This window comes from Canis aureus, chromosome 23 (genome assembly GCF_053574225.1).
Source record: "Canis aureus isolate CA01 chromosome 23, VMU_Caureus_v.1.0, whole genome shotgun sequence".
NCBI lineage: Eukaryota > Metazoa > Chordata > Mammalia > Carnivora > Canidae > Canis > Canis aureus.
Window position 1 is genome coordinate 41,005,785 of NC_135633.1, and position 17,165 is coordinate 41,022,949.

Consider the following 17,165-nt stretch of genomic DNA (forward strand, 5'->3'; position numbering starts at 1 on the left):
TCTCCCTCTGCCTATGTCTCTGCCTCTCTTTCAGTCTCTCGTGAATAAATAAATAAAATCTTAAACAAACAAACAAAAAAGAAATCACGTAACAAAATGGAATTTTCAAAAGCTAGAATAAAACAACACCTGCAAGTCAGAGTTAGGAAACATCAAGTGTCAATGTATGGATAATATGGGCATGTATTTATTTATTTAAGCAGCTCCTGGATATTTGAATTATTCTACATTTTTCACCAACCTCTAGCTCCAAGTCTGCTGTACATCTTGTATACTTCCCTGACACTCAACCTAAAATATAGGCCCACTTTATGGCTTCTAGCCAGTTAAGATTTCTCACAATCCAAAACTTCAAATCATAACATCCTAAACCCCATGGCAAAAGTGCTGGTAATTGTTTCATTGGGATAAAAACCCAGGAAAACAATGATTACCATTTAATAATCTACCTACAGTGGCACAGGGAAACAGAGAGCTCAACCAATTCAGAGCCCACACAAAAGATGGAAGTGTTAGGAAATTATCAGACAGTTAAAGACAAATTCATCTTGGCACGGCTAGGGAGAAGAAGAATTATATCGAGGAGGCTGGACAAGGAAAACGCAAACAAACTTGTGCGTTGATGAAATGCCTTCTCTTCCCAGTCTCTTCTTGTAGGTAAAACGAGGTTCAAATTAACAGTCCATCATAATGTACTGGAAGGAACGACAAGTAACTAATTGGAAATCAGGTTTTCTTGGGACCCCTGGGTGGCTCAGCGGTTGAGCATCTGCCTTTGGCTCAGGGTGTGATGTCCAGGAATTGAGTCCCGCATCAGGCTCTCTACAGGTAGCTTGCTTCTCATCCCTCTTCCTATGTCTCTGCCTCTCTGTGTGTCTCTCATGAATAAATAAATAAAATCTTTAAAAAAAATAAAAGGAAATCAGGTTTTCTTGGTCACACTGTTTGCCTACCAACCCCTCAGGTTAGTTCTCTGTAAAATGATGGAAGTAGGAGACTTACTAAGACAAGTAACCTGAAACTGGTGAGTGACCACTACAGCCTATAACAATAGATGGTGTGTGGCTATTCAACAGAAAATGTGTGTAGAAACTGGAAAACTATGGTTCTCTCCAACCTAGCACAAGAGATGTAGATATACCAAGAGTTCTGAAGGACTCATGAAAACAAATAGAATGCCAACTAACTTAAAAGTTAAAGGATTTTTAAAGCTCTTGCCAGAATCAAATGAGAGGAAGGACAAAGGTCTCATTAAAAAGTGGACAGGAAGTTAGAAATGAGTTAACAAGCAAGGACAGAGTTCCAGGGAAATTGTCAAGAAGCTGTCCAGGTGAGACTCCACTCTGGCACAGGCATAAGACATTATTTAAGCAAAATTGGCTGTGTCCTTTAGCTTTATCAAGTCTGAAATGTGTAAGTTAAAAAAAATCCTTTCATTTTAAATTAAAGGTTGATGCGTTAACAGCATGCTTTGTGGCTTTTCTTTCTGAATTCTCCTGAAAAAAAAAAAAAAGCCCTAGGTAACAGTTATATGAGATACCCTTAAGGGATATCTGCTCCCTTTATTCACCTCCTTTAAAAGACCTTTTAGGTCAAAAGAAATCGGGGCTTCTAATTTTAGGCAGCAGGGAGAAAGCCAGACCAGGCATTTTGGATAGATGTTCTCATTTAATTCTCACAACAGAACAATGAGGTGGGTAGAAGCATCCCTATTTCACAGGTAAGAAAACGAAAGCCAGAAAGGGCAACCCAATTGAGGTCAGGCAATTAGTGAGAGACAGAATGCAAACCGTCTGGAATACGTGTTCATTCATGGCAAGACTACGGGATCTCAGTCTTTTGGTTGTTCTCCAATTGAACCAGAATATTTGAACACAGCTACAGTTTAGAACAAATCGAGTTATAAATGTGTCAACATTCCCTGACCCTCCTGCTTTTCTGATCTTTCACTCCCTGTGTTCTAACCCAGCCCTGACCCTTGCTACACCCTTAATCCTCATCTCATCCTGGACTTTTACTCCATCCCCAGCCTCTTGAGTTGTATGGAGTCCTAATCCCACCCCTGAGCCTCTCCCCATCTCTTGCCTCCAGAGGTGGGAACCATGAATAAGATGTCCAGGGATAAAACAGTGCAGATGCCTGTTTCAACAGTACTTGGCAACTTTGTAAAAGTCAAAAGCTGAATGGCCTCTTGAAGGCAGCTGCATCAAAACATGTCTGATTCAAAACAGCCATGCATACCTATCCAGATCAATTGTCCCTGGTGTCAAAACAGCTCTGTCCAGCGGGACAATGTTAGGTGCTATGCCACTGAGATAATTAACCCCTGAGATCGGGATCCCTGGGTGGCGCAGCGGTTTGGCGCCTGCCTTTGGCCCAGGGCGCGATCCTGGAGACCCAGGATCGAATCCCACGTCGGGCTCCTGGTGCATGGAGCCTGCTTCTCCCTCTGCCTGTGTCTCTGCCTCTCTCTCTCTCTCTCTGTGACTATCATAAATAAATAAAAATTAAAAAAAAAAAATTAAAAAAAAAAAATTAACCCCTGAGATCATAAATCACAATAACTAATTCTGTCCTAAAAACTTCACCTGAGTGATCACTCAGGTCTCATTTTAGTCTTAAAATCATGAGGCAGGTGCTACTGTCAATCCATCTTATAATAGAAACAACAACAAATCAAAAACCAGAGAGCTTATGTAACAAATCAAAAACCAGAGAGCTTATGTAACATAAAGTAGAAGGGCAGTTGGAGATAGATCCAGCATAACTCCATCTCCAAAGTCCATGTACTTAATTAATATGTTTATCACTTTCTGCTCTAAAATTTGAAAAATATTACATATATGTTCAGGATAAAAATTTACTTTAAAAAGACTTTTAAAAAGCAAAAGATTATCACTTGATATTTTAACTTGGAAGTGAACAGGATAAATTTCCACAACATTTGACATTTAATACCAAGTATTAATATCAAAGAAACATTTATCAAATATAATTTTAAATGGAATCACATTCTATGAATGGACATTTTGCATTCTGACATATGCATTTAAACTATCATATCTGTACTTTTAAACCTTCAAAACTTTTATCCTATTTCTTTTAGTCTTTCTAAATGAAACTATTTACTTTTAGGAAATAATTATTAACAACTTGAGGGCCACATTATAATGTGAAAAGTACATATATAATGTGCAAGACACACTTATTTTTTTTTTTTTAAACGATTTTTTTCTTTTTTTTTTTTTTTTAATTTATGATAGTCACACAGAGAGAGAGAGAGAGAGAGAGAGAGAGAGGCAGAGACATAGGCAGAGGGAGAAGCAGGCTCCATGCACCGGGAGCCCGACGTGGGATTCGATCCCAGGTCTCCAGGATCGCACCCTGGGCCAAAGGCAGGCGCTAAACCGCTGCGCCACCCAGGGATCCCGACACACTTATTTTTTGTAGCGCCAATAGGCAATTCTCTTTCAACACATGGAGAAAATTAAGGTATGTAATGAGAAAATCACAAGTTGGTGATAGTAAATAACTTACAGAAAAACAAAAATACTATTCATAAAATGTGTTCTTCTAACATAATATTTTATTATCTTTTGGTTTTCTCACCTGAAAAAATACAGATAGTGACACCACAGGTTATGTGGAATGTTCTGCTTTTATCCAACAATCTTCTGGTTCTCCTGCTTGGAACCTAAATAAAATTCAGTATGGTGAAAATGATGCAGCAAATAAGATATATGTACAAAGTTTTTCACTATAGCACTGTTTATGGTATCAAAGTTTTAAAAATATGGCAGAGGCCTAGAAATTATAGTTGGTGAGATGAATTATGATATATAGTCAGTGGAACACCCAAACCATTACAGAGAATTTGAGAAGGTTTATTATTGACATAGAAAGACGCATCAGATATATGCCTAGGTAAAAGAGTTAGAACATATAAACTATACTATATAATCCTATAATGTTTAAAATTAATGGCATTCTATGCAAATCTGAAGGCACTTACCCCAAACTGTAATCCATGGCTGTTATAGCACAGTAATATTAGGAGAAAATTTCACTGATGACTTTAAATATTTCATATTTTACATATGTTCTGAGCTGTACAATATATATGATTTCCCTTTGTAGTAAAAAAATAAGAAGATTTCTTAAATGAAGCAATTCCATCTAAGGTTTTAAATGCCTTCTTGATCTTATAAAAAAATAAAATGTCAAGCATCTTAGAATACCTATGTTTCACATCAGGGGACCGTTTTTTTAAGACTTATTTAAATACTGCGACTTAGGTGGGCACTTTTCATTTCCTGCCGTTTATCTTCTCTTTCTTCACACCAAGCCAATATCTAGCCATAGGCATCAAAACCTAGCATTTTACAATGGTAGGCAACCTAGAGAAAGAGTTATTTCCACAAATTACTGCATTAAAAGTAAAGAGCTTCTAAATATAATTATGTGAAAAGGTTGAGAAGTTTCACTGCAGCAAATCTGCTCATATGAACCTCACAGAACATTAAAGTGACCTCATATTAACAACTTCTTTTAAAATATCAGTATTGATCCAGCAGCACCTTACTATTTCAACAAAGAAAAGAAACACACATACACACATGCACAGCAGGATAACCAAAGACAAAACACAATTTCAGTTGAGTTTTAATTTCCAAAGTGCTTTTGTGTTTTCTTACAACCTTCATTTTACAACGTGTCACACAACATCACATCTTAATCAAGACATCTCCTCCAAGACTCTTATGTAGCTTAAAACATGTATGTGTTTGGAAAAGAAGTAAATCACAACCCATACCAGCAGCCACCCTATATATTGTTCAAAGTCCACGGGTCTCTAGCTTCCAGTTTGCTCACCTGGACTTAACTAAATGAAAACACAGAATCTCAATGAGGCGTAGTAGTATAGTGGAAAAATCTCAGGACTAGGACTGATCTTAGCTCTGCCATTTCACTAGTCTCATGATGCTGGTCAAGTTACTTAACTTCTGTGCCTCAGGGCCTTCATCTGTAAGATCTACAGAATCACTGTGAGGATTCAGTTACACCCGCAGAATGTTTAGCAAAGTGCCCGATGTCACTATTAATAACCATTTCTATTATCCTTTATCTAGCACTGCAGAATAGCTCACTGATCATCTTGACAGGTGACGTGGTCTTTACTATCATCTGGTAGATGGCAGCAGATGATAGAAATCAGTCTGGTAGAAGGTCAGACCATGAAAACTAAGTAGTACTAACTTGCCACTGTTAGACTTGATTTTTATCTTGGAATCTGTGACTTGGGTTCTTTGTTCTTACCTTCTGGGATCCTCGAAGGTAAGCCAGGAGTGTCCGGCACATGGGTAAAAGGATAAGGCTGCAGTTGAGATTAAGAACAGATGCGGAGGCTCTGCTTAGACACAATCCTAGCTGAACAAATAAGGCAAGAGTCAAAACACAGTCAAGGCAAAAGCAGACTATGAACTTGCCACAGACCTCACCCTGCTTCTCCTTTAAGGATCATGGCAAAATGCCAACTCCTTCAAGAATCTTGAACAACCGTCTACTTTCCTCTCACCAAAAACCCCCGAAAAGAAACTGGTCTCTTTCTGCTCTGCACCTCCATAAAACTTAGTCTCCCCTCATTTCTACTAGTGTTATAAACATTTTTCTGGGGTGAAGTCAATTTCTTGTTCTGCACCCACTGTACTATGAAGATCCCTCCAGAGCCTTGGTATATTATGCACCTCCACCCGGGTGCAGTTGAACCCTTTTTTCACGATAAGGTACCAAAAATTTCAAACAAAGTTTTTTCATTTGTGTTCTCTCTAGAACATTCTGATCCTACAACCCCCTTCCAACCCACTGTCTGCCCACCTTTCAGCTCTTCACCTTACTGCTTCTACCATCTTTCAGGTTTTACCTCAAGCACTACACCTCTAGAGTCCTTCTGTGACCCAAAATTAGGAGGGGTCCAGATCAGCTGTGCCCCATACAAAGACAATCATCACCACGTTATGCAAAAAAAATTATTTTCAAAGAATCAGTACCTTTGGTGTTGAGGTCATACTTTCTGGCAACTAATTTTAAATCAAACTCCTGCTAAGTTGTCATCTGCTATTGTCTAGTACTATCTACATTCCTCATATAGTGTATCATGTGAAAACAAGAGATGGGGCTATATATATATATATACTCTTGTCCTAAAATAAACATAAAAGTACTTTATTTTAAAGATATTGACTAACAAATATGTGTAAGTCAGATGCTTTTCTTATCTTAAAATTATTCATGCTCCTGTGATTTTCAACTTAATGGTTGGCAAAATAGCAACTCTGTTACAAAATGTTTGCCGTCAGCACATAAAATATTGTTCCTGAAGGGGAGACAGGATAATAAGTCATGTCAGGAAAGCAATAATTTCCATTGACTTATATAAAAAGTAATTAATATTTCCAGTTAGGCCATTTCTACACCATGAGTTAGAACACCTTAGGGATATATTGCAATAAATATAGCAGTAAGTAGACAAATAGAAATAATTCCCTCTAGACTATCTTTAAAAAATCTTAAATATCTCACCTCACTCAACAAAGTTATTATCATTTCATAGTGATGGGGTTTTGTTATTTAGGCCTCCAGAGAAATAGAATAATTGTTATCTCTTTGATCTGGCATCTGCACATGATAAAATTTTAGCTCGAGGGCTTTTAGATGATAATTTTATCTGCAATTTTAATGTACCAGGACAATAATTCATTTAAAATTTATCAGCTAAAATCTATCATTTACGCATAGGACTTCAGAGATACAAATAAATGATCCAAGTTTCCTTTGTAGTGTAGTGATTTAAAGAAAATTCTTAGATTCTTCATTTTCTAGCCATTTATTGCGTGTCTGGAAGTGTTTTATTGTTGTGCTTACATTAAATCACATAGTAATTTAACTCAAAGTGGCTTTAAGTGTCCCCTTAGGATAGATGGAGTTTATCTTGGCATTCTACTTCTTCCTTAACAATGCTGTAAAATCTATCTGGAAATTTTACCAAGGACTCATTTCCTTCTGTATGTTTGTTCCTGAATATACTTTGTTCTTTAAACTGAGATGAAAACTTCTTTTTATTGGGTTATCAGAGTACAAAACTCCCTGGTTCCTAAGCAATGGAGAGAGTGAGGAACATGGAGACAGGTCCCAGTCAAGGGGCACAATCACTGGATATGATCTACTTACCATGTGGGTGATATCCTACAGCCAAGAGCATTTGTTTTCTTTAGTCCCTATCAATACATGACCACTGTAAGAATCAGCTACCTCAAATGTTCACTAAAAAGAAATGACCACCCCAAGTTATGTGGCCAGGCCCACTCTGTGTGAATGACTCCTGTTTCCTTTCCTAGAGAACTTAACCACTACTCTACTTTTCTAACTTCAATCAAGTTTTTTGTCACTAGATGGCAGTGTTACGTTCACGTTTCAAATAATACCTGTCAAGGTCTCTAGAAGGCAATTAACTGAGAATTCCACATGTAATTTTAAAACTGTATATTTTAGATGAGTATGTACAAATAAAACATAGCCTACTCCTTTTTATGGACTGGATATCTGTTCCCCCCAAATTCATATAATGAAATCTAATATAAAAAAAAAGGAAGGAAGGGAGGAAGGGAAGGAGGGAGGGGAGGGAGGGGAGGGAGGGGTCTAATATCATAGTATTTGGGAGCTTTGGGGAGGTAATTAGGTTCAGATAAGATCAGGAGGATAGGGTTCCCATTGTGGGATTAGTGCTCTTGTAAGAGGAGGAAGAGACCACAGCTCTCCATAGACTCCATGTCAGGACACAGCAAAAAAGGGGCCCTCTGCAAACCAGGAAAAGGGCTCTCAAGGGCTCTCATCAGACACCAAATCTGCTGGCACATTGATCTTAGACCTCCCAGCCTCCAGACTGAAATAAATGTTCTCTAAGACACCTGGTCTATAGTATTTTATTAGAGCAGACTGAACAAATGCAATCCTAAAGAAAATCATAAGACACATGCCATTTGAAGCAAGTTATAAAAGAATGTAACACCTGGGTATACCAAGGGCATGGTTATTTTCCTAAAATCTCAAGCACCTGGTTTCCTATCTTAAATCTGCTATTTAATAACTATTCATCTTGAGCTAGTTAACTGTCCTTGTCTGTAAAATTAAGAAGTAGAAATGGTCTTATCTATAAAATTAATATATGTTATGATACAAGAATCCTAGTTTTTAGAACTTTTGAGAAAAATAAAATCAGTCTAAAATATGCAAACACAATATAAAATTAATTTATTGCTTGGGGTCACTGTATCACATCCCTTCTCTGAATTTTCTATTCTGCATTTCTACAGTAAGTGCTCCACGTACATTATTCATTCAATACCTATTTATTGTGATATGCACATATCCCAAGATGGCGGGAGTTCAATTTTGAACTAGAAACAGAGAATGCCTATTCCTTAGGATATTTATATTCTAGTAGGGGAAACAGATACTAATCAAATAACTATATAATCAAATGTAAATTCTAACAATGATCAATGTGAGAAATACAGAGAATGAGCATGTGTAACAGGAAATGAGAGCTAAATGAGAAGGTCAGGAAGGCTTCCCAGCTTAAGTGAAAAGTGAACTGAGATTGTCAGGGTGAGAGTACAAGTCATTCAAAAAAATGAAAAAGACATCCACACCACACCACCACATGAAAAAAAACAGCATGAGGAATGATGGCAGCAAATGGGAGTATGGTGTATATACAATAATTTAATAGTAGGTCAGTGTGGTGGGATTGGAAATGGAGAGTGATTACAAAATAAAACTGAGAAAAGGGGAAGATATGGTAGATTGTGTAGGTCACATTAAGAATGCATGTCTTCATCCTAAAATCAGCACAGAACAAATGTGTTTTAAGCAAGAAGGTGGTATAAAGAGTTAGTATTTGCTAATGATTACTCTGAATCAAGTATGGAGAACAAATTGGAAGAAAGTAACTGGGACCACTACATTACTTTGTGTAGTTAATCATCACAAAAATGTTGTTTGAGACTAGGATTGCATTTTATGGCAATTAGGACTGAGTCGTACATAAAGGATCCAGTTTTGATGAAATACTGTACTAATCAGTAAATTTGTTTAGCTAAATAATTTACTAAAATATGTACCTCTAAGATTGGAGAACTAAAATGGTCTATCCCACATCCCACCATCCACCCACAGTCTAACCCCTTCTATGACTGCCCTAACCAAAGGTGATCCATCTTCTGTTGATTTTTTCCAGAGTTAACAGCCTGTTCTATTGTCGAAAACTTCTATTTTGCTTTCTTATACTTGCATAAAGTCTGTGTCTTTGTAACTTCCACCCACCAGGCAGTTCTAGATAATAATATTCCTAAACTGAAGATAAAAGAGGAAGGATTTCCTAGTCCAATTATGTTTTCTTCATGCTACACACAATCAGTTGCCTCTGAAATTCTTTTTTCTTTAAGATTTTATTTCTTGATTTGAGACAGAGAGAGAGAGAGCAGTGGGGAAGGGCAGAGAGAGAGAGAAGCAGACTCCCTGCTGAGCAGGAAGCTCAGCGTGGGGTTGGATCCCAGGGCTCATGACCTAAGCTGAAGGCAGATGCTCAACCCAGAGCCACCCAGGTGCCCCACCCCTGAAATTCTTGTAATTTTAAGGCTCCCTCTCATCTCTGTGACTCTTCCCAATTCACCAGAATTCAGTGCATCTTCAAAATGGATGAACAGTAGCAGGCAGTACTAAAGAGCATCATCTCCCTCACAAAGTCCATGATCGGGGATCCCTGGGTGGCGCAGCAGTTTGGCGCCTGCCTTTGGCCCAGGGCGCGATCCTGGAGACCCGGGATCGAATCCCACATCAGGCTCCCGGTGCATGGAGCCTGCTTCTCTCTCTGCCTATGTCTCTGCCTCTCTCTCTCTCTCTCTCTCTCTCTCTGTGTGCCTATCATAAATAAATAAAAAAAATTTAAAAAAAACAAAACAAAACAAAAAAAAACAAAAAAAAAAAAACAAAGTCCATGATCTCTACTAATTCTAAGGCTGTGCTATTTCACAGGACAACTATGCTACATCATGGCTTATCTTAAGTTTACAACAGAGATTTTCTCACATGAGCTGCTACCAAGAAATGACCCCTATCCTACAGTGGAAAAAAGACAATGAAAGTGAGAGAGAGCAGGTACATAAATGCAAGAATGAATTGGCTTGGGCCTATTCTATCATGTTGGGTATAAATCATATATTCTGACATTTTTCCTTCTCAATTTTGCTTTAGCTTAAAAGTTTACATTCGTGTTGTCCACATCTTCACCAGTTTTTGACAATGTTATTAAAATGCAACAAAATCCTATTGAAATAGTTGACTTGCAAACTACCTTTTCCCATAAATTAACTTTCAAATGAACATTTTGCTCTTAAATGGGAATTTTCTCAATGATTTTGAGGAAATATGACATTCTACATGTAAATATTTATGCAACGCTATTGTTCAAAGGGATCTGAAAAACCCAGAGAAGTACTAATAGTAAGTTTTAATAACTGGTCATTTTTTTGTAGCTACCTCCTAGTGAATCGACAGTTAGTCAACTACTTCCAGGAAAAAAATTCAAATTACCATAGAAGTTTATAGAAAATTATTTTATATTCTGACTTGGTATTTTGTGTTGGTCTAAAATTATGTAAATTTATACTCATTAAGGTCAGTTTTATTCTTTTTAATCAAACCAAAAGAAGTCTACACAAGACCTAATTCTTACACTTTTTTTAAGATTTTATTTATTTATTCATGAGAGACAGAAAGAGAGACAGAGACACAGACAGAGGGAGAAGCAGACTCCCCGTGGGGTGCCCAATGCAGGACTTGATCCCAGGACCCTGGGATCACAACCTGAGCCAAAGGCAGACTCTCAACCTCCGAGCCACCCAGGTGCCCTCTTACATGCTTTATAATCACTGAATTGTAGCTCTTCCAGGGGGTTTTACACATCATCCAGTTCAACTTTTTTGTTGTTGTTGTTTTGTTTTTTGGTTTTTTTTTTTTTTTTTTTTTGCTACTACTCACACTGCTGCTTTGTAAGGGTAACACCACGGACTAGAACCCCGGCCCGCCTCCAGGCTGACATTTCCTTTTTTTTTTTTTTTTAAGATTTTTACTGATTTATTCATTCATGAGAGACACAGGGAGAGAGAGAGAGAGAGAGAGAGAGGCAGAGACAGGCAGAGGGAGAAGCAGGCTCCATGCAGGGAGCCTGATATGGGACTTGATCCCGGATCTCCAGGATCAGGCCCTGGGCTGAAGGCGGTGCTAAACCACTGAGCCACTCGGGCTGCCCTATCTGACATTTCCTAAAACACATCCATCACTCCCCAGAACAGAGATATGAATCCAGACATCTTGCCTAGTGCACTTTCCAAATCATAATACGTCCTTACTCTTTCAATTGTTTATCCTTTATCCCACCAGTAGGTTTCCCTGCCATTTTGTGTAACTCTTTACAGAAAATGTGCCTATTCTGACTGCACAATTAAATCACTTGAAAGACTATTTAAAAATAAACACATCTCTGTTATACTTCCTGAAACTTTGATTCCTTAGATCTGGAGAAGGGCCCCAAGAGGTACATCCAGACTTGGATGCACTTCAAAGTCAAACAAACCTGAGTTTAAAGCACCTTTATGAGCTGTGTGGCCTTACGTATTTTCTTACCGTGTCTCATTTTCCTAATCTATAAAATAAAAAAATATATCAATCTCAACAGATTATTGCAAGTATTAAATACAGTACTTAGTGCTGTGCCCAGAATCTAGTAAGAAGTCAGCAGAAGCTATTACAATCTTGGTCTCTGGCCATCCACAACCTGCTCTGGTTTAAGAATGTAAATGTTCGTAAGGCATGCCTTCCTGCAACTAACTTTTTCCTAGCTTGTCTATCCAACCCAGCTCTGAAGAATAAATGATTCTAGTTGCTGCTATGGAAGCTGAGCCTTATTTCACTTGACTGTATCTAAAGATTTCAAGGAAAGTTCTAAGCAATTAGTGGGTGTTCAATAAATATATGGTGGATGAATGAATGAGCCTATGAGATGATCCTTCAATGTCCTTATTTTGGCAATTAAGAAAAAAAGAATCAAGACCAAAAGTGATCACCCAAGAAATCTAGCTTATCTCTAGGGTTAGAACACAGACCTGCTCTTTACATCACACCATACTGCCCAAGAATAGCAACTCTGCCTCCACTTCCCCAACTTCCACAGTTCTTGAAACTAGGATTTACTCTATGGAATTGCACAACACTCAATCTGAAGAAAATCTTCAGGGCTGCCGTACCTCTTTGATGAGATAGTATAAGGGCATCTAGTCCAACCCTCTTTTTGTACCAACTTATATTGAAAGCCTGTAAATAAGCCAAATTGATGATGCCATAGGGCCAATTTAGCCATCCTTTTATATTTAATGCAGGTTCTGATCCATTACCCAGATTAGCTCTTCCACGTCTTTACTACATATCCCCATTCCCTATCCATAGCTCACAGTGGTGCCATTCCTTCTATTCATGATGTCATGCCACCTCTCCCATCCTCTGTATTACCTTTATAGTACTTTACACATTTTATTGTAATATTTTACCTTTTCATCTCCTTGTTTCCCCCCAAAAGCTAGTAGGTAGCAGCACTATTAAGTGGCAATGCCCAAACTGCTTCTTATTGTTGGGGACCTCAAAAGTGTATCTCATTAATAATGGAAATTATTTTTGAAAAAAAAAATGCTCCTTGTGAAAAACATACTTTTAGCACTGAAAGCGAAAGAAAAGTAGACGTGAGACAAATACATGCAAAAAGAGACAACCCCATAGAGTAGTCTATACAATTTTCCAAAGCAATGGCAAGCACTTTCAATTGTCTTCATAATAACCAAAAGGGTCCATGGCAGAAAATCAGAACAATTTATTTTTCCTATACCTATAAACCAAACTCATGGTCCTAACTTAAATTTCAGTGTGTACCATTAATATTTTATATAGGGATATGAACTTAGAATATGATAGTCATTTCATACAGGCAAGATTGCACTTAATGATTTTTAAAAAATTGACATTTCAATGAAAAGTTGCTTCAAAAAGTTGATTACCTAACTATTTTGATAAGGTGTCATATGAAAACAATAATGAATAACATGCCATGAGCTATCAGAAAGCACTTAATAATAACTGGAGTAATTATTTCTTTAAAAAATTCCAAAATAAGCTACCAATTCAGTGGTCTTGGGGTACGTCCAAAAGCTCATGAATGTCTCTTCATTCCATTATGAACTGGTATGTAACTCTTGCCAAATGATCCTAGCTGGTTTCTGTCAACTAACTGCCCTGGAGACTTTTAACTATGATGTAAGTTTTGACTCAAATTGACCTCTCTTCCAATCTATAAACCTCTTTTTATTTTTTTAACACTGTCTCTAAATACGCTATCAATTTGAAAGAAAGAGGGGAGAGGGAATTTTGTTTCCATATAATTAAAGGGACCACTGAGAGAATAGAATCCATCCAGATTTCATATCCAGATTGCCTTTTACTTAACTCAAATCTTTCCTTTTATACGTCATCATCCATCATTTTACCCTTTCTAAGAAGTAAACTTTCTTCCATTTTCAATAGGAATGTAGTCTTTCCTACAAGTCGGAAAGAAAGAAATGTAGCTCTTAGAGAAAAAGAAAGCAAGATTGTAACATGGTTATTTCTGTCCAGATTTTGCTACCTTGTCTTTCCTGTACCAGAAGAGCACAGAGAGAAGGGATTCACTTCTAGACTATGAGTCAGTCTGCAAAAGTCAAAGTTCAACATAAGTGGGATCCAGAATTTCATTGAACACATTTGTGAGTTTCTACAGGCAATGCTATCTACTGACCAGGTCACCAGATTAAAAGGTATGGCATTTTTATCACAGTTAATATCTGTGACCTCTACCAAGGTCATTGTCTCCAAAATCTAGAATTGGAGAACTTAACAATAGTAAAATCTTGCTCCATTTTCTCTCAGGGAACTGTTCTAAAAGGTAAAAACACATCAAATGAAAATGGCTTGACCTCTTTAGCTGACAAAATGGGTTTTTTTTTAATTCCCCTCTAACATTCCTGCAGATATTCGTGCTCTTTTCATCTACTCCTAGCTATAGCACAAGAATGGGGGTCTCAAGAATTGCAGTGCTTTTGCTTTTAAGTCATTGTTACAGTTCCTCCTCCTACAGAAACTAGCCATGCACAGGGAAAGGCACCAAGGATATGTATTCTGCAGAGCATGGTTGGCTAGAAAGCTGAGACAGGCCCTGTTTCTCTTCCGTCACAGGTCCAGCACATCTGATCACAATTACTGAATATTTATTTAGTCATGTCTCAGCTACTCTTCATCAGGAACAATCATTCCAAAACCTTGCATCATTCTTCCTCATCTTTAAACCATTTTTAATTTCTCAACATTCCTCCCTAAAACTTAAAAGCCAAAACAGATCTACTAGTGGCCTGAACACATGGAATAATTTTTGAAAGAAAACAATAGTTATAGCAATGGTACCCCCTTACTTGGTTAGAATCTTAATCAGACTATCCATAATAGCCTATATTAAAATTCATATAATACAGAATATTCAATATTAAGATTTTTCTTTCATGACTGTCTAGTATACCCTTCTTAAACATACCTATTTTACTCCTCCTGAATTCAGTCCTATTTGTTAATAACTCTTCTTAACTGAATCTATAAAACTGTCTTTAAATTCTTTGTCCTCAAAATATTAGCAATCTTAGCTAATTCAGCATGTCTTTTAAACATGATTTTCAACCCTGAATCCAGCTGAATTTCTTCTAGTATTTCTTTGCAGAAAAAAAAAAAAAAAAAAACTGTTTCCAAGAAGATATTAATTCTAAGAAAACGAACTCTGGGTGTATCAAAATGACCAAAATGGCTGAGAGAGTAGGTATTTAGTAAAATGGACTGAATAAATGGATTACTTCGTACAGACTATTTACCTAAACTTCCTGATGTATACATATTTAAACATTAGACTCTTCTAGGAAATTCTTCAGAGTTTAATTGGTCAACACACAGAGGCCCACACTAGTTCATCTCCTGGTAGAATAATACATTACATCAAATGTAAGAGGATAAATGGTATAAGAGAGGAAATATAAATCAGAAATAATCTTTTCTCCAAAAAAAAATAACACTTGATTGCCCCAAAATATCTCACTTTGGAATTTCTTAAAAAAATAAAGTAGCATACAGAAATACTTGTCTAAGTGTACATATAAATTTCTACAAGGATACTCACTGCAGTATGGCATGTGATATAAAAACAAAGAATAGAACTAAAATGGTAACAGTAGAGAAATGTAAAACAAATTATCTACACATTATGGGATTTACTTAGCCATTGAAAATAAGTTAAATTTGTATAATGGAAACGAATTAATAATATGCAGGTGCAAAGTGTGTATCTGTATATAACATAGATTACATAGGATTAAAGGGAAGTTTCTAATTTTTTCATTGTGAACACAGTATTCAATGTATGGAAGCATGTATTTCTTTTAAAATGTAATGTATCTTAACAATTAAGAACCAAGAACTTAATTAAATTGATAGATCACAACACAAATTCACAATAAACAAAACTGAGTTAATATACTTTGAAATTCTAATAACATATCCAAAAGACATAATTATAAAAATAGAGGGAATATTCTACACAATCATTTTTTCACTGCATTTTCTGGGTTAACAAAAGCCAACCGGATTTCCAAAATTTTAGAAGTGTTTGAGATAGGTGTGTTAAATAAGTATGTTTAATAATGCATGGTTAACAATTTGTGATAATAGAAATAAACCTAATATGATATTTAATGCTGTGTGTTAAATAGAGAATATCTATTCTGAATGATCTTTTTTTTTTAAAAAAGAAAAAACCTGTATTTAAGAAATACACCAAAATGTTAACAGTGGTTATGTCCAGTGGGTCCCAAGATACAAATGATTTTTTTTTTTTGCATCTCCTCTCATTTTCTATAATAAATATGAAAAAGATGTAATAAATTTGAAAGTCACAAGAAAGATTGTTTTCTAAAGAAAATGGAGTGGAAAAAAATCTTAAAAATACAATTTGAGGAGTAATATTCCCTTTAAATGGTGATAATGTGAAGGGCAATTTTCCTTTTATTTCAACTTTTGTACATTTTCCATTTTTTCCCTTAATTGTATGCTATATTTACTTCACACTGAAAAATGCATGACAAAAAATTATCTTGCAAATTTTTCATGGCTTACAGTGATGGATGCCAGAAGAAGGACATTAAGCTACTGGCCTCTTTTTTTTTTTTTTTTACAGCCTTTGATTAAATAAGAAGATATTTACTTAAAGTTCAGGATCAATAGGACAGGATAAGATAGGACAGGACAAGACAGTAAAGGACAGAATAGGACAGAACAGGACAGGGTGGGACAGGACAGTGCAGAATGGGAGAGACTAGGACAGGATAGGAAAGGACAGGACAACACAGAATATAGGACAGGACAGGACGAGACAGGGTGGGACAGCATGGGGACCAGTACAGGATGGCACAGAATAGACCAGGATGGGAAGGACAGAACAGGACAGGGTGGGACATGACAGGGCAGGATGGGAGAGACTAGGACAGGATAGGAAAGGACAGGACAATACAGAATAGGACAGGAAAGGACAGCACAGAGACCCGGATAGGACAGCGCAGAATAGAACAGGACGGGAAGGACAGAACAGGACAGGAACAGGAAAGAGGGCAAATTATAATGAGTGACATTATAGCTGGCAAGGAAGAAGGGGTTCCAGGTAATGTACAGAACAACTACCAGGGTAATGGGAGGGCATGAAAGACAGTTACCGATTATTTGACACTACTACACCTTACGTGCTGCCCAAACCTTAAATATCGTCCAAACCATGGGTCCCTTGTGACAGATACCATAACACATTTCTTCCAGTTTTGTTAACATATGTGCTTTTAAGATATTTACCAAACAGTTCCTGGGAGAAAATAAAGTATTTCTATATATATTAAAATATTGATAAAGAAAGTGCTCATACGCTACCATGTACAAAAATAAAA

General features: G+C 36.8%; 1 protein-coding gene across 6 annotated transcripts in view; it reads right to left on the reverse strand.

Annotated features, from left to right (window-relative positions):
• NOX4 (NADPH oxidase 4) overlaps positions 1–17,165 on the reverse strand; it is a 188,063-nt gene that overhangs the window by 144,305 nt on the left and 26,593 nt on the right. For 4 of the 6 annotated variants that reach the window (XM_077867383.1, XM_077867379.1, XM_077867378.1 and 1 more), the window contains 2 exons: positions 5,317–5,427; positions 3,610–3,694 (listed from right to left, as the gene is read on the reverse strand). In XM_077867383.1, coding sequence (XP_077723509.1) covers positions 3,610–3,694; positions 5,317–5,358 — 127 coding nt within the window. In that variant the 5' untranslated portion in view covers positions 5,359–5,427. The remainder of the gene's footprint in view (positions 1–3,609; positions 3,695–5,316; positions 5,428–17,165) is intronic. The other 2 variants (XM_077867382.1, XM_077867381.1) reach the window with 2 other exon arrangements.